The sequence below is a fragment of the Onychostoma macrolepis genome, chromosome 23 (assembly GCF_012432095.1).
Source record: "Onychostoma macrolepis isolate SWU-2019 chromosome 23, ASM1243209v1, whole genome shotgun sequence".
In the NCBI taxonomy this organism is placed as follows: Eukaryota; Metazoa; Chordata; class Actinopteri; order Cypriniformes; family Cyprinidae; genus Onychostoma; species Onychostoma macrolepis.
This window is the reverse complement of record NC_081177.1, coordinates 3,836,427-3,864,371: the sequence shown is the minus strand read 5'-3', so window position 1 is coordinate 3,864,371 and position 27,945 is coordinate 3,836,427. Positions and strand designations below refer to the sequence as shown.

Below are 27,945 nucleotides of genomic sequence, written 5' to 3'. Positions count from 1 at the left end.
TTGTGTTTGCGCTTAGGGAACTTCAAAGGTTTCTAACGTAGGCTACTAACGTGTTTTTGCAGCGTTGAGTAATGTATCACAGACCTCTCATTATAACAAACAATGTGTAGACAGGGTGTAAATAAGAGATTCACTGTGCAGTGTAAGGAGCTTCGTTATAATGGAGTTTTGTGAGATCGCGATGAACTAAGATGAATGACAGCTTTTAATGATTGCAAATTTGCAATCATTTGCAATTTGATATTGCAAATGTGATATTGATTTAATACAACAGTTCATTAAACAAGAAGTTAATATTCAGGGACTTATATTGTCTGACTACAACACTATTGCCTTGTTTTGCTCTACTTTGTCAACGAAAATAGTTTCAAAAAGTAACAGCTGAGCCGCTGCGCATCTCCATTCAAACACAGCGGTGTTTCATTCATGAATTAACTGCATTTTTAAACGAATATAGTGAGTCAATGATTCAATTACCCACTCATTAAGACAGTCACGTACTTTGAATGAATCAGCCGTTCAAACGAATCAAATAAATGAACGATTCAGTGATAAAATCAGTGACTTTCCACCACCTGCTGGCAGTTTTAGTTTAATTTGTAAAGAATCTTTTCTGTTATTTAAATCATTTAATATTTCTATATTCAAAATTGTATATTTAAAACATTAACCTCAACATGAATTTATGAATTTAATTGCACTCATGCCGCCTCTGAGCCTCATTAAACATCTGAAAATACACCTAAAAGATACTTGTTTGCTCTTCTGTGCCACCTCTGTAGTACAAATTTATTTCTAAAATACTGATTTCATTTGATTGATTATTCTACTTTTTATTATGTTGTTTTAATTAGAAATGTTAAAAAGCTTATATATTTTTTTTTTAATTTGATAAATAAAAGACTATATACTAACTAAATTTTTGACCGTGCTCAAGCACTCCTAAAAAGAAAAGTAAGCGTAGAGCCCTGATCTGCATTTGCATACTTATATAAAATCAGGTAAACACAACCTAGTTTTCCTACTGAACCTAGGTATATACAGAGCAGTTTGGTTCAAAATCAACCAGTCAATGAATGTATCACAAGAGATAAAGCAAAACACAATTTCACTCAGCATCTTAAAAATGCAAGGCCTGTGGCAGGACGCTCAAAAACAGCACAAAACATTATGCAGTTGCTCAATATGTTCATCTGAATGTGTTTGGCTTTAGCAGCGGTGCTTTGAAGTGGACAAATTTAAATATGCCTTCCTCTAAGAGGGTTTAACCATTACCATTGCTAATTACATAACTTCAATTATGTATGTATGTATATACATATATAAATTTCCCATATATCTGATGTATAAAATATAGAAATATACTTAAATGCAATGAACATATTTTGTATTCAAAATTATTTTTTTTATTTGAAATTATATTAATCACATATACATAATATAAATAATATGTATACATACATTCAAAACGTACACTTCTAGAACTTATATTAAAATAATTGTATATATTTTTGCGTATGTAAAATTATTTTAATTGTATACGTATAAAATACAATTATATTTAAATTATAATTTCATCATGTTTATATAATGTATATAATTTAAATATATTTACAAATTAGAATTTTACATTTTCACATTTAAAATGTACACAATTATTTGTATTTATAATTATATATACGTAATAAAAAGTAAAATTTAAATGATAATTGTTTCAATATAACTATACTATTTTACATTTCAATTGTATAAAATTCATTTATTTAATTAATGAAAAATATATATGTATATATATTCTCTCTCTCTATTCTCTCAGTTTTTGTTAATCGGCCGACTAAGTTGGTCCTCGTCGGCTTTTTTTCGGCCGATTTGACATGTTTAATCGGCGTCGAAGCTCGTTGGTCAGTCGGGCCATCTGATCATTCTGATTGGCTGTTCAGCTGGCGAACCAGTGCACGAGAAAGGCGCAGAACGGACATGCTACTTGGCCGTCGGGTGTCGAGCGTTGGCTTGGTGTGTCAGGGCAACTTTGGACCCAGACGCTGCCGACGTGAGCCGACCCCGCGGTTCAGCCAATCAGATTGGAAACTCTGATTTTGATGAAACTCTTGCCGTATTAGATGTGTAACAAGCATCAGGCGGTGTTGGCCGTGTGAGACTGAGAGGTGCAGTAAAAGCGTGTTAGCAGGTGGCGGCGCGGGTGTTTGGACAGAGCTCAGGTAACTGAGCTGAGCGAATGAGTCTTGGGTTGTAAACACAGCTAATTAAACAGGGTTATTTAACATTTCGCATCTTCATTTGTCCCGTTCTGTCTCCATCGAGTCCCAACACGCGCCTCAATTAACCCCGCCGTCCAAATGCCAGCAGACCATCTTCATCCTCGCGCTGTTTCCTGTGGATTCAGCACTCGAAGGCAAACAAAAGAGCGGCGGCGAGGAGGAAGAGCGAGAGACTCCAGATCCGTCTGGAGAGGACGGGGAGTCGAGCGGCTCGTGTCTGCCAGCGGCTCCCCGGGAGGTGTGCGGCGGCCAGCCTGCCAGACATGTGTCTAATGTGAGATAAGGTGGCACTCCAGCGCCTCTGTCTTTACTCTTCACATCAAGGCGGGAGGGGAAAATGGCGCTCACAAAGAGAAGAAAGACTGAAACACAAGCCGCTTGAGAACAGAGAGAGAGAGAGAGACGGGGAGAAAGAAAGAAAGAAAAAGAAAAAAGACAATAAAACTGTTTATTTTTCTTACATAATTTAAGGAAAGACAAACAAAAATATGTTTATTTTCCTATATAATGTATTATAAATAAGAATATAAAGTAAAATTACTCATTTTTATTTCTTTTTTTTCGTATAAATTACTTAAGACTACCTTATACTAATATACTACTAAGTACATTTAAATATTTATTGTTGTATAAACGTATATAAAAATAACCCCAAAAAGTTCTCTCTTATATAGTTTGTCGTTTGTTCTTATTTATAGAAATATATGAAGTAAAATATTTTTCCTACTACTAAAATTATATATATATATATACACACACATACATACAGATGCTGGTCATATAATTAGAATATCATCAAAAAGTTAATTTATTTCACTAATTCCATTCAAAAGTGAAACTTGTATATTATATTAATTCATTACACACAGACTGATATATTTCAAATGTTTATTTCTTTTAATTTTGATGATTAGAGCTTACAGCTCATGAAAGTCAAAAATCAGTATCTCAAATATTAGAATATTACTTAAGACCAATACAAAGAAAGGATTTTTAGAAATCTTGGCCAACTGAAAAGTATGAAAATGAAAAGTATGAGCATGTACAGCACTCAATACTTAGTTGGGGCTCCTTTGCCTGAATTACTGCAGCAATGCGGCGTGGCATGGAGTCGATCAGTCAGATTCTCTTTGGCTGTTCAGCTGGCGAACCAGTGCACGAAAGGCGCAGAACGGACATGCTACTTGGCCGTCGGGTGTCGGCGTTGGCTTGGTGTGTCAGGGCAACTTTGGACCCAGACGCTGCCGACGTGAGCCGACCTCAGCGGTTCAGCCAATCAGATTGGAAACTCTGATTTTGATGAAACTCTTGCCGTATTAGATGTGTAACAAGCATCAGGCGGTGTTGGCCGTGTGAGACTGAGAGGTGCAGTAAAAGCGTGTTAGCAGGTGGCGGCGCGGGTGTTTGGACAGAGCTCAGGTAACTGAGCTGAGCGAATGAGTCTTGGGTTGTAAACACAGCTAATTAAACAGGGTTATTTAACATTTCGCATCTTCATTTGTCCCGTTCTGTCTCCATCGAGTCCCAACACGCGCCTCAATTAACCCCGCCGTCCAAATGCCAGCAGACCATCTTCATCCTCGCGCTGTTTCCTGTGGATTCAGCACTCGAAGGCAAACAAAAGAGCGGCGGCGAGGAGGAAGAGCGAGAGACTCCAGATCCGTCTGGAGAGGACGGGGAGTCGAGCGGCTCGTGTCTGCCAGCGGCTCCCGGGAGGTGTGCGGCGGCCAGCCTGCCAGACATGTGTCTAATGTGAGATAAGGTGGCACTCCAGCGCCTCTGTCTTTACTCTTCACATCAAGGCGGGAGGGGAAAATGGCGCTCACAAAGAGAAGAAAGACTGAAACACAAGCCGCTTGAGAACAGAGAGAGAGAGACGGGGAGAAAGAAAGAAAGAAAAAGAAAAAAGACAATAAAACTGTTTATTTTTCTTACATAATTTAAGGAAAGACAAACAAAAAGATGTTTATTTTCCTATATAATGTATTATAAATAAGAATATAAAGTAAAATTACTCATTTTTATTTCTTTTTTCGTATAAATTACTTAAGACTACCTTATACTAATATACTACTAAGTACATTTAAATATTTATTGTTGTATAAACGTATATAAAAATAACCCCAAAAAGTTCTCTCTTATATAGTTTGTCGTTTGTTCTTATTTATAGAAATATATGAAGTAAAATATTTTTCCTACTACTAAAATTATATATATATATATATATATATATATATATATATATATACACACACATACATACAGATGCTGGTCATATAATTAGAATATCATCAAAAGTTAATTTATTTCACTAATTCCATTCAAAAGTGAAACTTGTATATTATATTAATTCATTACACACAGACTGATATATTTCAAATGTTTATTTCTTTTAATTTTGATGATTAGAGCTTACAGCTCATGAAAGTCAAAAATCAGTATCTCAAATATTAGAATATTACTTAAGACCAATACAAAGAAAGGATTTTTAGAAATCTTGGCCAACTGAAAAGTATGAAAATGAAAAGTATGAGCATGTACAGCACTCAATACTTAGTTGGGGCTCCTTTTGCCTGAATTACTGCAGCAATGCGGCGTGGCATGGAGTCGATCAGTCAGATTCTCTTTGGGGTTCAGGTCAGGCGAGTTTGCTGGCCAATCAAGCACAGTAACACTATGGTCATTGAACCAGCTTTTGGTAACTTTGGCAGTGTGGGCAGGTGCCAAGTCCTGCTGGAAAATGAAATCAGCATCTCCATCATGCTTCCTTCTGTTGACAAGCTTTAAGTGCTCTAAAATTTCCTGGTAGATGGCTGCGTTGACTGTGGACATCAGAAAACACAGTGGACCAACACCAGCAGATGACATGGCAGCCCAAATCATCACAGACTGTGGAAACTTCACACTGGACTTCAAGCAACATGGATTCTGTGCCTCTCCACTCTTCCTCCAGACTCTGGGACCTTGATTTCCAAATGAAATGTAAAATTTACTTTCATCTGAAAAGAGGACTTTGGACCACTGAGCAACAGTCCAGTTCTTTTTCTCCACAGCCCAGTTAAGATGCTTCTGACGTTGTCTCTGGTTCAGAAGTGGCTTGGTAGCCCTTTTCCTGAAGACGTCTGAGCGTGGTGACTCTTGATGCACTGACTCCAGCTTCAGTTCTCTCCTTGTGAAGCTCTCCCGAGTGTTTGAATCGGCTTTGCTTGACTGTATTCTCAAGCTTGCGGTCATCCCTGTTGCTTGTGCACCTTTTCCTACCCAAATTCTTCCTTCCAGTCAACTTTGCATTTAATATGCTTTGATACAGCACTCTGTAAACAGCCACACCTTTCAGTAATGACCTTCTGTGACTTACCCTCTTTGTGGAGGGTGTCAATGTTCATCTTCTGGATCATTGCCAAGTCAGCAGTCTTCTCCATTATTGTGGTTTCAAAGAACAAGAGATACCCAGAATTTATACTGTAGGGATGGTCATTTATTCAAACTCAAATGTAAATATTCTAATATTTTGAGATACTGATTTTTGACTTTCATGAGCTGTAAGCTCTAATCATCAAAATTAAAAGAAATAAACATTTGAAATATATCAGTCTGTGTGTAATGAATGAATATAATATACAAGTTTCACTTTTGAATGGAATTAGTGAAATAAATCAACTTTTGATGATATTCTAATTATATGACCAGCACCTGTATATGTATATGTATATATATATATATATATATATCATAAGTACAAAAATACAAACAAAAAACAAACACTTATTTTTAATATATAGTTTATTATATAAGAATATGTATATAATTTATTTTAGTGTGTGTTTTCACAGTAAAAGTTTTCATGTAACTTGCAAAGTTAAAAATAGCTGAAAGAAAAATAACAAAAGATACAAACAAAAGACAAAAGCTTATTTTTCTTATATAATTTCTTATAATATTTATATTATATGTATATTAATATATTACTTTTTATGTTGTATAAATATTTAAATAGCATTTTAAAAAACTGAAATAATCATATATTTTTTAATTTAGATTAATTTTTATTTAATTTTAACTTTATAAATGAATAATTTAAGGGTTTATGTTAAGTTAAAAAAAAATAGTATACAACCGTACATGTGCACTTACATTTAACTGCACTTAGCCGAGATAATTTAATGTGCGTCTCATGTAAACATCCACGACAAAACCTGTCCAAACTAGATCATGTGAATCTCAAACTTCCCTTTGATCTTGATGAGATCCCCAATACGATCATCTGAAGAGATGATTCTCGATCACAAACATCACAAAACATCTGCTGAATGTCAATGGGGAATGTTTTCGCTTCACACCAGAGAAGAGCAAACGCTGTAGAAATGACACGTCCAGATGTAAATGCACGGTTAGACGTCTGACAAACACGTGAAACAGACTGAAAGAGACAGGCGGCACAGAAAGAGAAAGACATTTATAGATTTTAGAGGGAAGAGAGCGAGCGAGAGCGAAGTGGTGGTCTGTCACGATGTTAACGGATTGATTCTCGTTAAGTGATATAAATGAGCGCCTCTCTTTACACAAACCACAAAGACTTTAAACTTCACAATCCTCCACAACACATGGACTAATGCATCAAAATCCTGACTCACAGGAAGTGCTTGTGTTCCTTCTCAAAAGCCTCTCTACCGTCTCCAGAAGGCCCAAGTCTTTGAAGAAAGCGAGCATTTAAGTCTCCTTTCTGAAGTGAAGGAGAGCTGAAGGTGAGCCAAAAACCTCCTCGACTCATCTAAAGCACAGTCTGACTCACAATGAACACCGCACATTTACACTAGTTTCAATATTACAAAGATGCTTCATTTCACAGCTAGAGTAGACCATCATTAAACTGGTCATGTGACTCAGAGAGCCACTCTGATTGGCTGAACTCTACAATGCTTCCTGTCAAATTAAATGCTGCAGTTAAATGCGAAATCTAGTGAGCTGCCTATCTAGACAGTACTTTATGCATTATAATAGTTAACTAAAACTGAAATTAAAACCATTAAGAAAACATGTTTTGCTTGAAATAATTGTTAAATGAAACATTTATCATTTTAAAATTTCTAAGTTAAACTTGAATAACTAAAACTTAAATAAAATGAGTAAAAACTATATAGACAAGTAGGCTATTAAAATAATAATAATAATAATTAAAATTAATCACAACAAATCTACCAAAAATGTAAAATTAAAATAATATCAAAATATTTAAAATCTTTATTAAAAACTATAATAGTATAATATACTAAATAACACTGATGCATAATAGTTGCATTCCCAACAAAATGTATGTATTCTCTGGAGTAAAGGAAATCCCAGAATGCACTGCAACACACACAATAAAAAAAAACAGCATATTGCAAATAAACCATTTTACACCCCAAAAAAAAAAAAAAAAAACGAATTAAAAACGCAGCTAACATATACCCAATATCTGAGTGCTGGCTGTTTTTATGCTTATTAGAGCAGCATGTCATTAGCCAGCTTCAACCTCTGCTGTAATCAATGATAAGCACTAGTGAGGGCTCTAGTGCGCTTCTCAAGAGAGAGCGCTAATGAGACGCTGCCTATAAAGAACGATTCAATCACTCACGTATGAGCTTGCATTCGAGTTTCACTTCAGGTAGGATGCTGCCTATGAGAGGCGGCTCACTAGGATGCATCTCAATCACTCTTGTGCACTCAAATGTTCACCACGTAAAAATGTGCATAATGTCACTATATTGACTTACCGTAAACGTTGATGTGTTTTCTTCACTCTCAAAGCGTCAGAAATGGAGGATGAGCGCGCATGATGACACTAAATAAAGTTGCGTGATGGACTAAATCAGGAAACTAGGGAGCGGAATAAAAGATGAAAAAAATAACAAATTTAACTAAATGAAGCTGAATTTAAAAATTAAAAGATTACTGATGGAGTTGGTCGTGCGACTCAGAGCTCCACTCTGATTGGCTGAGATACACAAAAAGTGTACTTCCTGTCATATTAAATGCTGCAATAGCAGCTAAAATGATTCCAGAAGTTAATCATCATAAAATTGATATTATGACAATATAATGCAGCTCAACTGGAAACATACAATAAAATATATTATAAAACAGTAAAACAATAAGTTAAGCATCAAAATTAAGTGTACAATGTTTTCATATGAATCTAACATCTTGCAGATTTGCATTTTTTAATTAAACAGACACACAAATCATTTTTTGATGAAAGAACATTTGTTTTTGAGGATTTTAAAATTCACCAATCAACCTCTATGAAAGATGAATGCTTAAGGTCTGGAAAACCACAAAAAAATATAAAAATAAATAAATAATAAAATTTAAAATAAAATATCAAATAAACAGGATAGCCCATAAAATGCTGCTGGAAGTCGTAAGAAAATTATATAATCATCATGACGCTATAATGCAAAATATGCAAAAAAAATATTTAAAAAAAAAAAAATATATATATATATATATATATACACATACATATACATATACATATATATATATACACATATATACACATACAGGTGCTGGTCACATAATTAGAATATCATCAAAAAGTTGACATTTCACTAATTGCATTCAAAAAGTGAAACTTATATATTATATTCATTCATTACACACAGACTGATATATTTCAAATGTTTATTTCTTTTAATTTTGATGATTATAACTGATAACTAAGGAAAATCCCAAATTCAGGATCTCAGAAAATTTTAATATTGTGAAAAGGTTCAATATTGAAGACACCTGGTGCCACACTCTAATCAGCTAATTAACTCAAAACACCTGCAAATGCCTTTAAATGGTCTCTCAGTCTAGTTCTGTAGGCTACACAATCATGGGGAAGACTGCTGACTTGACAGTTGTCCAAAAGACGACCATTGACACGTTGCACAAGGAGGGCAAGACACAAAAGGTCATTGCAAAAGAGGCTGGCTGTTCACAGAGGTCTGTGTCCAAGCACATTAATAGAGAGGCGAAGGGAAGGAAAAGATGTGGTAGAAAAAAAGTGTACAAGCAATAGGGATAACCGCACCCTGGAGAGGATTGTGAAACAAAACCCATTCAAAAATGTGGGGGAGATTCACAAAGAGTGGACTGCAGCTGGAGTCAGTGCTTCAAGAATCACTACGCACAGACGTATGCAAGACATGGGTTTCAGCTGTCGCATTCCTTGTGTCAAGCCACTCTTGAACAACAGACAGCGTCAGAAGCGTCTCGCCTGGGCTAAAGACAAAAAGGACTGGACTGCTGCGGAGTGGTCCAAAGTTATGTTCTCTGATGAAAGTAAATTTTGCATTTCCTTTGGAAATCAGGGTCCCAGAGTCTGGAGGAAGAGTGGTGAGGCACACAATCCACGTAGCTTGAGGTCCAGTGTGAAGTTTCCACAGTCAGTGATGGTTTGGAGTGCCATGTCATCTGCTGGTGTTGGTCCACTGTGTTTTCTGAGGTCCAAGGTCAACGCAGCCGTATACCAGGAAGTTTTAGAGCACTTCATGCTTCCTGCTGCTGACCAACTTTATGGAGATGCAGATTTCATTTTCTAACAGGACTTGGCACCTGCACACAGTGCCAAAGCAACCAGTATCTGGTTTAAGGACCATGGTATCCCTGTTCTTAATTGGCCAGCAAGCTCGCCTGACCTTAACCCCATAGAAAATCTATGGGGTATTGTGAAGAGGAAGATGCGATATGCCAGACCCAACAAAAGGAGCCCCAACTAAGTATTGAGTGCTGTACATGCTCATACTTTTCAGTTGGCCAAGATTTCTAAAAATCCTTTCTTTGTATTGGTCTTAAGTAATATTCTAATTTTCTGAGATACTGAATTTGTGATTTTCCTTAGTTGTCAGTTATAATCATCAAAATGAAAAGAAATAAACATTTGAAATACAGTGAGGAAAATAAGTATTTGAACACCCTGCTATTTTGCAAGTTCTCCCACTTAGAAATCATGGAGGGGTCTGAAATTGTCATCGTAGGTGCATGTCCACTGTGAGAGACATAATCTAAAAAAAAAAAATCCAGAAATCACAATGTACGATTTTTTAACTATTTATTTGTATGATACAGCTGCAAATAAGTATTTGAACACCTGAGAAAATCAATGTTAATATTTGGTACAGTAGCCTTTGTTTGCAATTACAGAGGTCAAACGTTTCCTGTAGTTTTTCACCAGGTTTGCACACACTGCAGGAGGGATTTTGGCCCACTCCTCCACACAGATCTTCTCTAGATCAGTCAGGTTTCTGGCCTGTCGCTGAGAAACACGGAGTTTGAGCTCCCTCCAAAGATTCTCTATTGGGTTTAGGTCTGGAGACTGGCTAGGCCACGCCAGAACCTTGATATGCTTCTTACAGAGCCACTCCTTGGTTATCCTGGCTGTGTGCTTGGTCATTGTCATGTTGGAAGACCCAGCCTCGACCCATCTTCAATGCTCTAACTGAGGGAAGGAGGTTGTTCCCCAAAATCTCGCAATACATGGCCCCGGTCATCCTCTCCTTAATACAGTGCAGTCGCCCTGTCCCATGTGCAGAAAACCCCCCAAAGCATGATGCTACCACCCCCATGCTTCACAGTAGGGATGGTGTTCTTGGGATGGTGTTCTTGGGATGGTACTCATCATTCTTCTTACTCCAAACACGTTAAGTGGAATTATGACCAAAAAGTTCTATTTTGGTCTCATCTGACCACATGACTTTCTCCCATGACTCCTCTGGATCATCCAAATGGTCATTGGCAAACTTAAGTCGGGCCTGGACATGTGCTGGTTTAAGCAGGGGAACCTTCCGTGCCATGCATGATTTCAAACCATGACGTCTTAGTGTATTACCAACAGTAACCTTGGAAACGGTGGTCCCAGCTCTTTTCAGGTCATTGACCAGCTCCTCCCGTGTAGTTCTGGGCTGATTTCTCACCTTTCTTAGGATCATTGAGACCCCACGAGGTGAGATCTTGCATGGAGCCCCAGTCCGAGGGAGATTGACATGCATGTTTAGCTTCTTCCATTTTCTAATGATTGCTCCAACAGTGGACCTTTTTCACCAAGCTGCTTGGCAATTTCCCGTAGCCCTTTCCAGCCTTGTGGAGGTGTACAATTTTGTCTCTAGTGTCTTTGGACAGCTCTTTGGTCTTGGCCATGTTAGTAGTTGGATTCTTACTGATTGTATGGGGTGGACAGGTGTCTTTATGCAGCTAACGACCTCAAACAGGTCCATCTAATTTAGGATAATAAATGGAGTGGAGGTGGACATTTTAAAGGCAGACTAACAGGTCTTTGAGGGTCAGAATTCTAGCTGATAGACAGGTGTTCAAATACTTATTTGCAGCTGTATCATACAAATAAATAGTTAAAAATCATACATTGTGATTTCTGGATTTTTTTTAGATTATGTCTCTCACAGTGGACATGCAGCTACGATGACAATTTCAGACCCCTCCATGATTTCTAAGTGGGAGAACTTGCAAAATAGCAGGGTGTTCAAATACTTATTTTCCTCACTGTATATCAGTCTGTGTGTAATGAATGAATATAATATACAAGTTTCACTTTTTGAATAGAATTAGTGAAATAAATCAACTTTTGATATTCTAATTATATGACCAGCACCTGTATATAAGCTTAAGCTTAATAATTATTTACGTGCACAACATTCTTCGTGCAGATCCTACAGGTAAGAGGTAAATTGTGTTTTCTAAGTCAGCTGTAAAATCCACGTCAACAGCTTCAGCCATGTTGAAACGCAGCCGAAAACATGCAGAAGCTAATAAACGAGCATCGAATCACAGTTCACAAGAGCAAGCACCGTCCAACGAAGAGAAATCAGCCACAGCGGCAGGTGATGTCAGCGGTCATTGGTTTGAGTGATGGCTGGAGAAATGAAATGTGTGTGTGTGTGTGTGTGTCTCATGAACACATTACTGCTGATGCTTATTAGTGTTCGCTGACTGCAGCTGTGTCTTTAGAGTAAACAAACAGTAACCAACTTATTAAAAACCGCCAATGGACATGTGCTGCAGGTTAAACACACACTGGGCAGATTTGTGGGAAGGGAAAGAATTTACCTTCATATTTCAGTTATATGTCATCACCAACAGAATAATAATCTTATGACAGCAACTTTCAAAATCTTAATCCAATACCTCAATCTTAATCTGAGCATCTATGAAAAGAGCATCTCCAAAGACCCAACAGCTTTTACCGAAATTACTTTCTCGCTGCTCCTTGATCTTCAGTAGCATCTCATGATCAACCGTTTCACCCGGACACACACCGAGAGGAAAAACACAATGCTCCATGGAGAATTAGAGGAGGAGAGATGAACACGACAGGCCACTGAGAGACCGCTGAACACACGAAGACAAAACACTATTCCCTAATCAGACCACAACAACCTAGTGCTGAAGAAATGACACAGTCTAGAGAGATTCCCCACTGAATATACACCTCAGTGCAAGTCTAAACCTACATATTCACTATATAACCACTAAGACCAATGCTTTAAGTCTAAAAAAAAACACCACAAAAAATATTTATTTATTTATTTAATAGGGACAGTGCTCATTAATCAACAGTAAAAATAAAAATAAAGTAAATGAGCCACAGTTAGACCCATTGGCTAATTTTCATATTTGCCATATTCATATTTTAAAAAGGTTATCACACATAAACATACAATAACACTACTAAAGATAATAATGGCAGTATTAATGGCCGTATCTTAAAAAAACAACAATAATTTACATGATTACAAATTTGATTTGCTTTTAACCATTTCTTTAATTTATATTTAAATGCTGAATAATTTGTACTATTCCTTAATTCAGCTGGTAGACCATTTTAAAAATGAATGGCTGATCGTCAAATTTTGCACAAAAACAAACCAGTTCTTTAGAACATTTAGGCATATTTATTTATTAATCAATTATTTTACTTTTATAAAATATATATAAACAAACAAACACTTTCTGATGAAAAGTAAATAAAATTAAAATAAATATTTTTTTCTTTTAATATATATAAAAAAAATTATTTGTTTTTGAGAACCTTCAACAATCAGCATCTTAAAGTCTGGAGAACCACAAAAATAAATATACATAATATTGAATTAAAAAAAAGTTAAATAAATAAATAAATAAATAAATAAATAAATAAATATATATATATATATATATATATATATATATATATATATATATATATATATATATATAGAGAGAGAGAGAGAGAGAGAGAGAGAGATACACACACACACACACACACACACACACACACACACATACATACATACATGACCCTGGACCACAAGACCAGGCTTAAGTCGCTGGGGTATATCATTAGGATATTAAGTATTCATGTTCCATGAAGATATTTTGTAAATTTTTTACCGTAAATATATCAAAACCTCATTTTTGATTAGTGATATGCATTGCTAAGAACTTCATTTGGACAACTTTAAAGGCGATTTTCTCAATATTTTGATTTTTTTGCACCCTCAGATTCCAGATTTTCAAATAGTTATATCTCAGCCAAATATTGTCTGATCCTAACAAACTATACATATAACAAACTATACATTTCGAAAAATTGACACTTAAGACTGGTTTTGTGGTCAGGGGGCCCAGAAACCATAGCAGCACCCCTGCTTAAAGTCAACATGAGAATGCATTTACAATCCAAACCAGACAGTCAATTATGACTTTGTTAATAGAATAGGATTTTCAATGTCTTCAAGGCATCACAGCAACAATTCTAGCAGACAAAGAGAATCGAAAACAACAATGTTTAGAACAGCATGTGTGTGAATTAAAACTCTACTGCCGTAGAAAATGAGATTCCTCTTTACGGCATTGCTATTCATCTGACGTGTGCTGTGCTGCGGCGAGCGGTCCAGCGGGTCTGCGCTCTTTGTTTCATTACTGTGAGGTCAGAGGAAAACAGAGGTTTTAAGTTGTTGTTGACATTAATTAAGCCTCGTTACCGCAGGCCACGGTATTCCCAGCAGCAGGAAAATGAACGCAAAGGTATTGAATAGAAGCAAGTTAAGCTGTTCATCATTCTAGAGACGCAAAGCAGTCCGCTTTTAGATGCTTCACTAAAAAATGAACAAGAACACAATTAAAAAACACTCTGCTCGACTTAATTGGGTGAATCTCACCAAAACATGGCCAGTCGTAAGGAAAGACAAAGCAATTATATACTGCTTTTTGCATTATAACATTATTTTAAAGCCTTCATCTAAGACCATAGGGCTCAGTGGTCCTAAATTCATATTAAAACTTGGGCATATCGACAAACAAAGATCCTCCTAATCTTTCCATAACCTGTCAAAGCTATTTAAAGGAAACACAGTTTTAGTTGAAATCCACTGCAGTCTGATCTTGCCAATCGTCCACTAGAAATCCATCACAAGATCATACAAGCGTCCAGGCCTGCATGTCAAATAATCCAGAACGTCAGTGCACGTTCAGATGGCTTTCCTGATCCTACTGTATCGGCCCTCTTAATATTCCTCATGAATATCAGCTCTGATCACATTCTGCCCTTTAATTTCATGGTGAGCGACCCACAATCCGGCGTGCGAACTCTTTCATCAGCATGATGCATGCCTGGGTTCATCAGCACTGATTTATTCATTGCATTAGTTATCTATTGTTTGCACAATTGCCAAAACGTCTTAACTGAATACAGAATAAGCATATTTTACACAATCCTTTCCATTTCCCAGAGCGTCTGTGTATAGTTTGAAGAATATGTTCAATATCCAGGCACTACAATTATGGCTAATTATAGTATGACTAGAATCTTGAAATGCTTGTAATGATTTTTCCTCGCTCTTCCTGCAATGAAAACAACAAGTAGGCCAATTTAGGGAATTATATAAACCCAGAATCACAGGCATCTTTGGCTAGAAAGAAGGGAGGTTAACTGTGAAAGCAATGCAAAGCACTGTGCTGCCATGGTATAAACCATTAAAAAAATAATATGGCTGAAATAAGGTATCTTTAATCATTTTGCATTATGGTTTTACCATCTGATATTATCAAGGTAACAAAAGTCTTGGAACAGATAAAATTTCAACCATGTTTTCTTTGAAGCACCTTGGAAATACAGGTAAATTCAGTACAGTTCACATCAAAGTACAATAGCACAACCACTGTACTTCACCAAATTAAAAACGAACATTTTAAGCATTGCAATTTTAGGTTGTTAGACAATATCAATACAGTATTACCACAGTAATCATTAAAGTGCCTTAAAAAGATCATCGCTGACTCATAGTACTTTTTCATGAGGTTCAAAAGCCATGGAATGATATTTCTGGACACAACCATAAAGATCATACCATGGTATTCTTTGACAAAACCATTCAGTACCACGGAATAAATCAACATTTAACACCATCAGTGTTTCATAATTCAGCTACAGGACTTTTTATGAGGTTAAAAAGCCATATAATGGTAACACCACGTTTTAAACCAAAGTAATGCTGTGTTTTGGATACCACTAACATACCAAGGTATTGTTTGAAGTGTCTTAATGAATAGGTTAAACAAACAATACCAATGTATACTGATAGCAATAACAGAAATACCACGGTATTGTTGTACTAGTACCTTAAAGTACCACAATATCACCATCATATACCATGGTACCACCTGTCAATAACCCCAGTGCAGTCGTATTGGTGATGAACTGCTCTGCGCATCTCCATCATTGTGCCGTTCGCGCGCATTTCGGCTTCAAATGACAGCCGTTAACGAACCTCAAACCGGTTAACGTACGAGAACAGAACCGGATCGAGCCCACACATCTTACCGTTGTTGGATATGTGGTTCTCCACGTCGTCGCTTCCAGCTTGTCTGAGACTGGCACTAAGTTGGATGTAGAGTCCCATACAATGTAAACTCCTCAGAATCACTCCAAACGCGCCCATCACTGCTCCCTGCAAAACACTCTCTCACATCAGGTGGAAATACACGGCTTTAAGAGATAGATCCAGGTGTGGTGAGTGTTTGCTGGTGGTTTTCGTCCTTGATGACAGCGGCAGGAGCGGTTGAGAGGAGGCTGCGTGTGTTTGCTGTCGCCCACTGATGCGATTTGAGTCTCCGCGAAGAGAAACTCCCCGGATCTAACCGACGCGGCGGAGGGAACAGCGCGAGGAGGAAGTGCGGCGGCTGTCATTGGGGAATTTCGATTAGGCGGAATAATATTATGAAGAGATTTTTTTACAGCGAGCCGGTCAACGGCCGTCGTGGGTTGAGGTAAAATTGCATTTTAAAATGTTTCTGAGGTAAATTTAACTTATGACTTTGAATGCAGACGGTTATATTTAAGTAATCAACAAGTATAACATTAGTGACCGCAGAATTAGAATAACAACTTTGTGAAGTGTTTTTTTTCTTTCGTATTTTTGCTTGCGCACAACTGGTGCCTACTATACATATACTGAATACTGCCTATTTTATAAATATTCCAGTGGGCAATTGATATTGAAAAGACATTAAATTGATGTAAAAAAAAAAAAAAAAAACCAGTCAAATATGCAAATCAAATTGACGTCAAAAACTTGACATGACGCTGATTTGATGTAATTGAATTTCAAACATATGTGACCCTGGACCACAAAACCAGTCTTAAGTGTCAATTTTTTGAAATTGAGATTCATACATCATCTGAAAGATGAATAAATAAGCTTTCCATTGATGTATGGTTTGTTAGGATCGGACAATATTTGTCTGAGATACAACTATTTGAAAATCTGGAATCTGAGGGTGCAAAAAAATCTAAATATTGAGAAAATGGCCTTTAAAGTTGTTCAAATGAAGTTCTTAGCAATGCATATTACTAATAAGGAATGAAGTTTTGATATATTTACGGTAAGAAATATACAAAATATCTTCATGGAACATGATCTTTACATAATGATTTTTGGCATAAAAGAATAATCGATAATTTTGACCCATACAATGTACTTTTGGCTATTGCTACAAATATACCCCAGCGACTTAAGATTGGTTTTGTGGTCCAGGGTCACATATTGGCCTATATGTACATTAAACCAATTTCAGGTGTGGGATTAACTTTCTATTTTTAAGTCAAGTCAACCTTATTTATATATTGCTTTTTACAATACAAATTGTGTCAAAGCAGCTTTACAGTAGCCTATTAAACATGGAAATAGTGTGTATTGGGAACCAAAACGAAAATCAGCACAATTTTCACCCAATTACCACCAGAAGAAATTGCCATCCAGACTGAATTTAAAATTGTGTTACAGCATCTTGATCAAGTCTTGACTAATATTTGATGTTAAATTGATATCAAGGTGCCCGCTGATATTGTGTGAAATAATATCCAATAGGGAATGATAAACGTGTTATACATTAGTTTACTAAAGTATTTTCAAGCTAACTCATTATATTTAGTGGTCGGCTGACATACACACAGGCTGATTTCTTAGATATTGGGACAAAATCTGTGCCGATTAATAGAAATTATTATTTTGTTTAGAAAGATAATTCGGCTAAAAAATGATTTTTTTGTAATTTACTCACCCGATCCTGCATGACTGTATTTCATCTAAGAAAAACAAGAATTTTTTTTGCAGAGGAGAGAAATGCATACAGATTCAAAATGTCAATGAAAGGAAGAGTAAATTTTAGTTTGAACTATGCTTTTAAGGCCATTCAAGGGTTCATTTAAATTCTGCATTTACATTTTATACACACTGTTATATCCACTAATTTTGCTGCACATTAAACTCAAGTTTAGCTGACATACTGATTGAATGAGTATTGAATAATGTAGGAGGAAAAATTACCTCAAGGCCCTTCACCACACTGGGAATGGAAGGTTAAGTCAAGCACATTGCATTATGGGATACATTATTCAGCAGAGAGCTATGTGTGTATACCAAACACAAAACGTACACATAACACATGCTACACAGTACAGAAAACGGCTATTCTGAACATTTCCAATGATGCAAATGCTGTTTAAACTCATACTTATGCAGATATAATACTGTACTTAAAGAATATTTAGTTGTAGCTACTTTGATTCAAGTAAAAATGCACAATGATGATTTTTTTAACTTTAAGGATTGTGAGAAAAACAAAAAGCACTCATGACATTTAAACAGAATGTGGCTAAAAATGCCACTGGTTTTCATGCCTTTTGCAATGCATGACATTATCCTAAAAATATACCCTGGATATTACCATGATGGTAATACAAAAAATAAAACCACTGCATTCTTTGAAGTGCCTTGAAATGACAATTACCATGAAATAGCTAAAAGCACAGTGATTTTTTGGGGGTCAGGGAATGTTACTATCCAATTTCCCACTGATCTACAGAATGAACAACCCAGTTTCACCTTTCCTGTGACCTGCACAATACTGGGATTATAAGTGGGTATAAAAGAACGTTCCCGCCACAGGTTCGTATCAATTTAGCCGACGCGAGGAGGTGGAAATCAGCGCTCGTACAGCTCAACTCAATCACTCGGAAAAAGACAATTATTCCGAGCTCTCTGGGCTGTGAAATTGCTGTTGAATCACCGTTAGCACGCCAGTGTCATAATCACTGATAAGAGATGCGTGCTGGGATACCTGCCCTTCCCGTCAATTCAAAATGCAAATAACGATCCTGAGTTTTATCCGGGTGATTTCGGAGGAAGGGTGGAAGCAGATGTTGCTCTGCGTGAGCCGCCGCGGCCTCCGCCCCATCACGGCAAACCGGAGACGAGAGTGATTGGCATTCGCTACCGACAAGCATCGCTACGGTAATGAGCGTGTCCTTGAAGTGCGCCGGGCGCTCCCCCCATTCTGTAGTTACCGCTCATTTGCATTTCAAGTTTGACGCGTTGGCAGAGGGGCATCAATAATGTTCTAGGCACACGCAATTCATCATAATGTACAATTCAACAGATGGGTAACTGTCGCACATCACCTCCTCCAATTGTCGGCATTCCTCTACAGTATTTACGCCTCCCTCTCTCTGCAAACCATCTCCCTGGTAACGACGAGAACTAGTGGCAATCACTGACCTCATGAGACGCAGGGAAATACAGAGACCTCGCAAATAAAGCTGTGCTACGCCAACAGAAGCACGGAAAGGACAGCCAGAGAATATTTAATATGCCAGGAGCATCAGCCGGGAGCGGGAAAGTGGATCTCCTCGGAGGACAAGGCCAATGGATAAACAAAAGAGAACGTGCGGGGAAAGAGTCAGCGAGATAATGACTCTTGTGCACTTGTCCCGAGGCTAAAGGACAGGAAGTTATCATTCTACGACAACAGGGCGGGAAACGAGGAGATGTGCCGGGGCTCTCGAGATGCATACGAGCGCTTCGGAGCCGGTCTACGGCGGACGATGACCATGGGGGCCTTGAGCTGTCGATGTCTGATAAAGTGCAAGCCGTAATGAGACTGCAGCACTTAATTAGCTGGCGAAACGCGGCGCCGCCTTTCTCTACTCAAACGAAGACGATTCATCAAGGCCCGGAGCCACACAGAGATGTTTTTGTTACTACAATAATAATTTCCCTACATAATGTCTGTTTTAAAGCGCTGGCCCTCCAGTGAGTATAAATCCAGCGTAATGGCCCCCCATTCGCCCTGCTGAAGAACTCCGCTGGATTGATTCAATTTGGCTCTGGAGCTTTAACAATTATTCTCAACCTTCAGCTAAAGACTCTGTCCGTAGCAAAGGAGAGCTTAGTAAGCAAACTGTCTCTATACGGCAGAACGTTCCCTGGCCGTGGCGATACATACGCTAAGCCCGCGGGAAAAGGGGAAGCAGGGATTGTAAATTAACAAGGGGATGTAAGAGAGGTTAGAGAACGAGAGAGAGTTGTAGCATTTTCGCGCTAGCTCAGCAGGCCCGCTATTAGAAAGGGATTGGGATTCTCTGGCTCATCGCCGCTGGACAAACATCTAATTAATGGCCATTAGAATCACAGCAGCCATATCCTCTAAAAGAAAGAGAAAGATCAAATCTAGAGTAGAAATTAACACTTGACAATTGCAAACAAAATCTGTGTACACATTTATTAATATATAGTTAAATATCTTCCACCAGGGTTCCTCGATGAAAATCTGGAAATCCAAAAATTTTTTCCAAACCAGGAAAAATCATCATGGAAATCTGAGCCAAATAATACTTTGTTATAAATTGTTGCATTTGTTGACAACACAAGAAATATATCATTTTTAATTCATTCATTAGCAATTTGGTCATAATTGAAACTTGAAGGGATAGTTCATCCAAAAATTTTAATTCATTTTTCATCATTAATTCACCCTCAAGTCATTTTCTTTCTTCTGCTAAACTTAAAAAGATATTTAAAGAATGCAGGTAACCAAACAGCTTCTGGTCCCTATTGACTTCCATACAGAAGCCAATACTGTGGAAGTCAATGGGACCTTCATCTGTTTGGTTACCAAACATTCTTTAAAGTACCTCCTTCTTTGTTCAACAAAAGAAACTCATACAGGTTTGGAACAACTTGAGGGTGCGTAATTGACAATAATTTCCATTTTTGGGTGAACTATCCCTTTAAAAGCTTTGTCCAGTAATCACAAATAAAGTCATGAAAAAAATATATATATTTTTAATCGGTCAAATGTGGGAACCCTGAAATTTACCTTCAGAAGTTTGGCTTAGCTTATTAAGAAGTCAAATATTTTACTGCCAGAACTCCAAAACTCCATGTGTTGACATTTCCCACTGAAACTAAAATAAGAGAAACACAATTAGAGTTTGCTGATTCACTGAGAGAACGGCAAACGTATAACGCTGTCAGTGACACAATGGCGTCCGATGTTTGACATATATTCCAGGGAGAAGAAGAAAAAGACAAAAAAAACAACATACAGTAAGATGCACCAGCCATTAGCAGGTTTAGACAGTTAATTTTGGACCCTGGATCTATATAAAGGACCTGAATGATGAGATGACAAACTAAGGCTGAACAGATAGGAAAGCCACAATCCTTCACTTAATCAGCCATCTGCAGGAACGCTGGAGAGGAGAAGAGAGACATAAACACAACGTTTTCCTAAATTATGTTTCAGCACAAGAGTTGTTTCACTGCCTGAATTGGTCTAATGAGACATTAAGTCTCCTGGAAGGTGATCTACAAAATATAATGAAGGAAACGGCACGAAGTAAAGAAAAGCACAAACTTTAATTACAAGAAAACTGAAGTTGTTTTGACAAAATATCTGGCCTAAAAAACAACAACTATAAACATGAACAAAATGTGTTGGATATCAACAGATTCAATATCCAGATCCAATCTGTTGGGATACAATCAGTCACGTAAATGTTTAAACTTCAGATTTTTGTGGTCCAGTCAGGACAGGATGAGGATTGGTCAAAATCCATGTAGCTTCAGCGTAACGCAGAAAGAAAAAAAAATGCTGAGGAAAACCCACACCAGGCTCCAATTGGATTTTTAGAAGTTCTCAAGTAGTTCCATAATCCTCTTCTGCTCGCTTTCCTTAAACTCCTCGCTCTTGCCATCGCCTATATTTTCTGCGTATTCTGAAAAACGAGAGGGAAAAAGAAACAGGATGTTTAGTAATTTGGATGAATTTCATGTATGCCACCAAGCCCTGCCAAGAAACCCTTCCTAATGCTGTCTCAAAGGAGAGGCAGCATACTTTAATCCAAAAAAAAAAAAAAAAAAAAAAAAATCAAAGGGAGAATTTGTATCCCTTAAAGTATTTTCAAAAAATTTGTCACACATCTCTTGACTGCCCACCAGATTTATTTTCAGACCTCCTTCTTCATATATGGAGGAGTGGATGAAAAAAGCTAGGCTTTAGAAAAAGCTAAGTCTGGAGTTCAGGGTTTGAGGTAGCGGGATTTAAGAAGTACCATCCTTAAACGGGCAAACAGCTTTAAGATCCGTGGTCGTTTGATGTGTGCCTTTGAGAGCGTGTCCCTCAGTTAGATCAAATCTGATTGAGGTCTGGCTATTTCGAGACACTCCAGCTTCTCGTAACCTGCAGCGAGCTGGAACGGTGCCCGAGAACTCAAAGGGCTACAGACGCTACGATAAAGGCAACATATGCCTCGAATGAGACTCTTATGACCGCTCTGGACCAATGTGATCGGACTGCAGTAAGGACACTTACAAGACTCCACAACTTTACATAGAATGAGCTTGAGATCTTATTGATTTACCAGGAAATCTTCTTCGCCACTAAAGCTCTGAAATGGCATTAGCATCTGCATTACGACTCCAAAAAAAGCACGTGGACACATTGAGCCAGGTTTGACGTCATTGACGGCAAACAACATTGGTTCTCGGCATGTTGTGACAGTTTGAATATGCTGAATTAGATCTGAGAGCTGCAGTGGAGAACAAGATCATCCAAGATCTAATTTCAGTTTCTCTCACAAAAAGGGAAAGAGCTGCATAAAATAAAGTAAAAAAATTCTCACCAATGGTTCAATACAAAAAATAACAGCATACAGTTTTGCAATAGGGTCATTACACCCAAGATGGCGGCGCGAGTACATCGCGAGGCTCTGGGTCTCTCCAGATTTTGCAATTTTGCGGTATTTTTCTTACTCATCTCGGGCCTGTTCGTGCAGAACAGCTGTGCCTTTACATCGTACACCCGTTGTGAGCTTTTGGATCAACCATTGTATATACTGCACTTGCTACTATTGCACTTCTGGTTAGACCTAAACTGCATTTTGTTGCCCTGTACCTGTACTTGTGTAATGACAATAAAGTTGAATCTAATCTAATCTAATCTAATTTTCATTAACGGTAATGCTTTAGATTAGGGAACACATATTCACTATTAACTAAGAGTTTTCCCTGAGTAAACTTCTAATTTGCTACTTATTAATATTTAGTAATGTCGTTAAGTTTAGGTATGGGGAAGGATTAAGGGATCTGAAATATGTTCATGCAGAATAAGGCATTAATGTGTATTTTATCGCTACCAATAAACCTCCAATATGCTAGTAATATGCATGTTAATAAGCAACTTGTTAATAGTGAGAACTGGTTTATTAAATAAATAAATAGATAGATAGATAGATAGATAGATAGATAGATAGATAGATAAGACAAGAGCTAATAACAATATCACTAAAAATGTAACGAAAATAAAAGCTAATTAATTATATTTTTTTAAAAATTAATATATGAACGAAAACTGTAATAGTTCGGAAATAATACTAAAATAATACTAGTTTGCATAAGGTTGAATTAAACAAAATGAGCAAACTGTCATTTATTGGTGAACAATTACTTTAAAGATAACCTTAGTGTTGCTGGCGAAATACTCAATTTGAGCTACAGAAAAACCTGCCTTTAAAATAAAAAACAAGCACTGACAAATTGTTCACAATAAGACTGGGAATGTGCATTAAAAAAACAGTAAATAGGGTCCGTTTTGATTTCATGCTGACTTTAACAGTGTTTTCTGGAAGTGTACACAGCAAGCGTGTAAAGGTAGACATGCTCTCGGATTAATTTCTAAGCCCTGCTCAAGCCCTGGGACAGAGGATCAAACCAAATGAAAAATAAATAAATAAATCAATAAGATGTTTTTTTTAAGAAGGGAAAAAAGCAAAGTGGCACATTGAAACAAGCCCGAGGGCTGGAGAGAGCGGCTGAAATAACACAGAGGGAGGATTGAGGGAGTCTGCATGCTGGATGATTTGAGGGGGATTATCCATTATGAGCTCCGAGATGCTGGAAACTTCAGCCCACTGCAGAGGCGCTTCCCACTGACACCAGTACACACAGCTCAAGGTCACGCATGTAAGAGAATGACACACTCCGTATGACTCAAATGTGGCCTTGGAGCGCGTCGAGGCGTCTGTAGGCGTTTTCATTTCCCAATTTCTGCAGTAAAACACCGTCGCTGCCGAACACAGCAAATGAAACCTGTTTTCACCAGTGATTTCTTACTTAGCAGCTATTTCCTATCTAGGTAACGGGCATTAGGTTAAACTACAGAAAATTACCAATAAACCCTGACAATGACGTTATAGATGTTGCCTCTCTGGCTCAAATCGTACTCCAAAAAGCGTTTAAAAAAAATAAATAATGCAACAAATGCTTTTAGCTAATATGCATGCAACAAAACAAGGCAGTGCTTTTACTAATGAGTTGATTTGTTCATTTAATCAAAAACGCAGGATGCACAACAGCTGGTTTCTGTTCCCTTTACAGTAAATAACTAATACCCTTTGCATCATGGGAATTTTCTGTGACGTCAGACCCCACATACAGAGACTTGCAGAAAATTGCTGTATACTACTGTATTTGTTGTAACAGCCTCTTTGGCGCCTTTCTATTGAGTCTGTTTTATTTCCTCATTTCTTACATTTAGATTGACACGATTTGCCCTGCACCGTGTCTACAACGCCGCAACAGCTTAGGACTGACTACACTGGACGTGTTACATCGCTTGTAATGATTGGAAAATCCATTTGTCGTTCGTGTTAGAAACAGCGCGAGCGCTTGGAGTACATCTGTATGTCAGAAATATACCGGGGCATCACTTTACTGTCCACATCCAATGTAGATAGTATATATAATAGATTCTATATTGTCTTTTGTTGAGTCGTGCCGCGCCACTCGCCTCCGAGGAAGACACGGAAGCAGCAGGGCAGCGAGACTGGAAGAGCTCTGGAGAACATCTACGCTGTGTGTCGATGCACCTTACGAGAGAATAAGGCCAGCAAGCAAGGTAAAAATATATGTACGTTTGTCCGTGTGTTTGTGTCAGATTTTTGCACACTAGTTTAACCCATAGTAACATTTACCCGTCAACATGGCGGTAACAAACTTTACTATGGTAAACTGCGCCGTCAATTCAAACGACTTTTGTCAGCTTATTGAATTACGTTACCGAATTAAAATTTTAACGAGCAACGCATATCTTATATTAACATTAGGTTAACTAATATGAAATTTAGAAATTCATGTGTTAGTAGTTAATGTTGGCCAGTAACCTATTGAGAAAATAAAATCGTATGTTAGATAGGTTAAGCAAGTTTTATGGCTAGCTGCCTTTCTAGTTTTAGAATTAGTTTGTTATAGTTTTTAGTGGAATTTAAGATTTACTGCATTTTTTGTATTTGTGTTTTAAAGGCAACTGCAGTGAAGCATCAAGAAAGACATGAGCAGGCCAGCCACCCTGAGACTGATAATTCATGGTAAGAGAACAACTATGGTTTTGAGAGATTTGTGTATTCTATGTGAGGTTTACCTTTTAAAAGTGTGCTATTTCTACTTCTCGTTTTTCAGAGAAGACATTTCTGTCACTAACAAAGTGGAGGGTGAGCAAAGGTGGTGGCCACGTTTTGGAGCAGAAACAGGGTTTTGTATTATTTGGCTGCTTGTCTTTTTTCCCCTATTATGTTTCTGTTGCCTAAAGATTCTTTGTGAGGATGAATCCAGAGGATTCAACAAAATGCACTTCAAAACGTCCTAAGACAGGAGAAATGGTGAAGATGCACTGTTCCAGAGTTGGAAGACTGTATTTTAAGTGTTGTACATGCAATGTTTTAAATAAAGAATGTGTTATTTTGTAATTATTGTGTCTGTTTTAATTGAATGCCAGTAGTACCTATGTAGAGTAAAAATAAAATGAATTCTATATAAAAATTATAAAATCTAATTAAATCTATATTAAAATGAATGAATTACAGTATACTGATGAATTGTAATTTACTGTAAAACAGTACAGTTTGCAACTGTAAATCTTAATTACAGTATCTTACTGGCAACATTCAACAGAGCGATAGAATGACAGACAGATAAAACAACAGACAGAGAGACAGAATGACAGACAGAGACAGATAGATGATATGGATGGATGGATAGATAGACCCAGATGGAACGGCAGACAGACATATAGAACGAGAGACAGAATGACAAACAGAACGGTGACAGATAGAATGATAGACAGATGGATGGATAGATAGACACAGACGGAACAACAGACAGACAGAATGACAAAGGTAGAACACCAGGCATATAGACAGAATAACAGACAGATAGAACAGTAGATAGATAGAAAGACAAAGATGCAAACGCCAGACAGACAAAGTTTAATGAACACTTTTTAGGCATCTGTCCAACCCAAAACAATCACAGTGTTTTCCTACGGTGCACTGAAACATTTCCATCAGCCAATCCAGCAAACAAAGCACGATGACAGTTAAACCGCAGAGCAAACGCAACCTGTCTAATTCCTCCTGTAACATTTGTTTTCATTTTCCCGTGATTGCATTTAATACCACCTAAGCACATTTGCAAGGGCCTGGCACACACTCGCCCGTCTGACACGACCGCAGCTGCTACAGAGGCCAGGTGAAAATTTCAATTTCTCACCCGGTTGCAGCGGCCCGGCGGGGGCACAGATCCGGCCCACACCAGCTGCCCAGAGACGCTTTCACACTCTTCCAGCAGCTGAGAGCCACCCCTCCACACGCCGCAGGAACGGCCAGTCTTTGACCACTAGTGTGAGCGACGCGATAAAAGCTGCCAAATCACAACTAAGACTTTCAGTAGGTTCTGAAGAATATCAAAATGATTGCATTAGTAAAGATGGAAAACTACATAGTATTTTTTAAAATTGGCATAGATTGAGCTTCCTAATCAGATAGAAATTAGACGTTTAATTGTCATACAAAAAAATATTGCGATTAACAATTTAATTCCGTTTTGTTCATGTTACTTAGTGTAAGCTTAAATGCATTTGTTTTCTTTTTTAAATCATATATAAGATAATATAATATAATATAGATTACTATGATTTGCCATAATGCAGTGAAAATTAATATTTACATTACTATGTATAATATAACTTAATAAATGTATTATAAAATGGATAGTTCCGGTCCTTGATTCTGATTGGTTGAGCCAAGTTCGAAGCTGTTGTAAAATACTCTACAAACATACACCTTTGTTTACATTTGTGTTATAATATTATATTTATACTATAATATCATGAATTTTGTTCTTACGATTAATTTTCAGAAAAATAACTGCTTTAATGCTGTGAAAATACAATTTATATAATAATATATCATATATTTTAATAAATCATACGATCATGAATTTTATGATGACAATTAGTTGTCACAAATAATTGCGATTACCAATTTAATTTTGTTTTGATGGTGTTACTTGGTCTGATAAGTTGTGTTTGTTTTTTTACTTCATCACATATAGAAATATAATAAAATATAAAATAATGTAACATTTATAATATAATTAATAAATATAATATAATGATCATGAATTTTGTGCTGACAATAATAATAATTGCACATGATGATTTAATTTTGTTTAGAAGTTATTTTTTACTTGGAATTGTAATATAATAATAAAAAAGATAATAAAATAAACCAGTATGATTCACTGCTATGAAAATTATTTATAACACAATTTATAAAAATAATATAAATAATTTATAATATAATTAGGTATAATATACAGGGTTTCTGCAGGATTTTTAAGCTCAAATTTAAGACTTTTTAAGACCTTTTTTAAGACCTGCACAAATAAAATTAATACCGTATTAGCGGGGTAGGGCAATGTCTATAGTACCATATTAAACTGTAAAAAGCATAATTTGCAATTCAGAT

At 37.0% G+C, this 27,945-nt stretch overlaps 2 protein-coding genes and 1 long non-coding RNA gene across 3 annotated transcripts in view; 1 reads left to right on the top strand and 2 right to left on the bottom strand.

Moving 5' to 3' along the window:
- LOC131531911 (V-set and transmembrane domain-containing protein 2-like protein) overlaps window positions 1-16,485 on the bottom strand; it is a 64,972-nt gene extending 48,487 nt beyond the window's left edge. Inside the window, exon 1 of the mRNA XM_058763097.1 lies at window positions 16,123-16,485. Within this exon, the coding sequence (XP_058619080.1) occupies window positions 16,123-16,240 (118 nt within the window). The 5' untranslated portion in view covers window positions 16,241-16,485. The remainder of the gene's footprint in view (window positions 1-16,122) is intronic.
- A 4,995-nt stretch (window positions 16,486-21,480) lies between these two features.
- ctnnbl1 (catenin, beta like 1) overlaps window positions 21,481-27,945 on the bottom strand; it is a 50,139-nt gene continuing 43,674 nt past the window's right edge. Inside the window, exon 16 of the mRNA XM_058763096.1 lies at window positions 21,481-21,858. Within this exon, the coding sequence (XP_058619079.1) occupies window positions 21,770-21,858 (89 nt within the window). The 3' untranslated portion in view covers window positions 21,481-21,769. The remainder of the gene's footprint in view (window positions 21,859-27,945) is intronic.
- Window positions 21,887-26,094, top strand: LOC131531912 (uncharacterized). The gene is made up of 3 exons (XR_009268808.1): window positions 21,887-25,037; window positions 25,442-25,506; window positions 25,598-26,094. It is a non-coding gene; the product is annotated as an uncharacterized LOC131531912 (long non-coding RNA).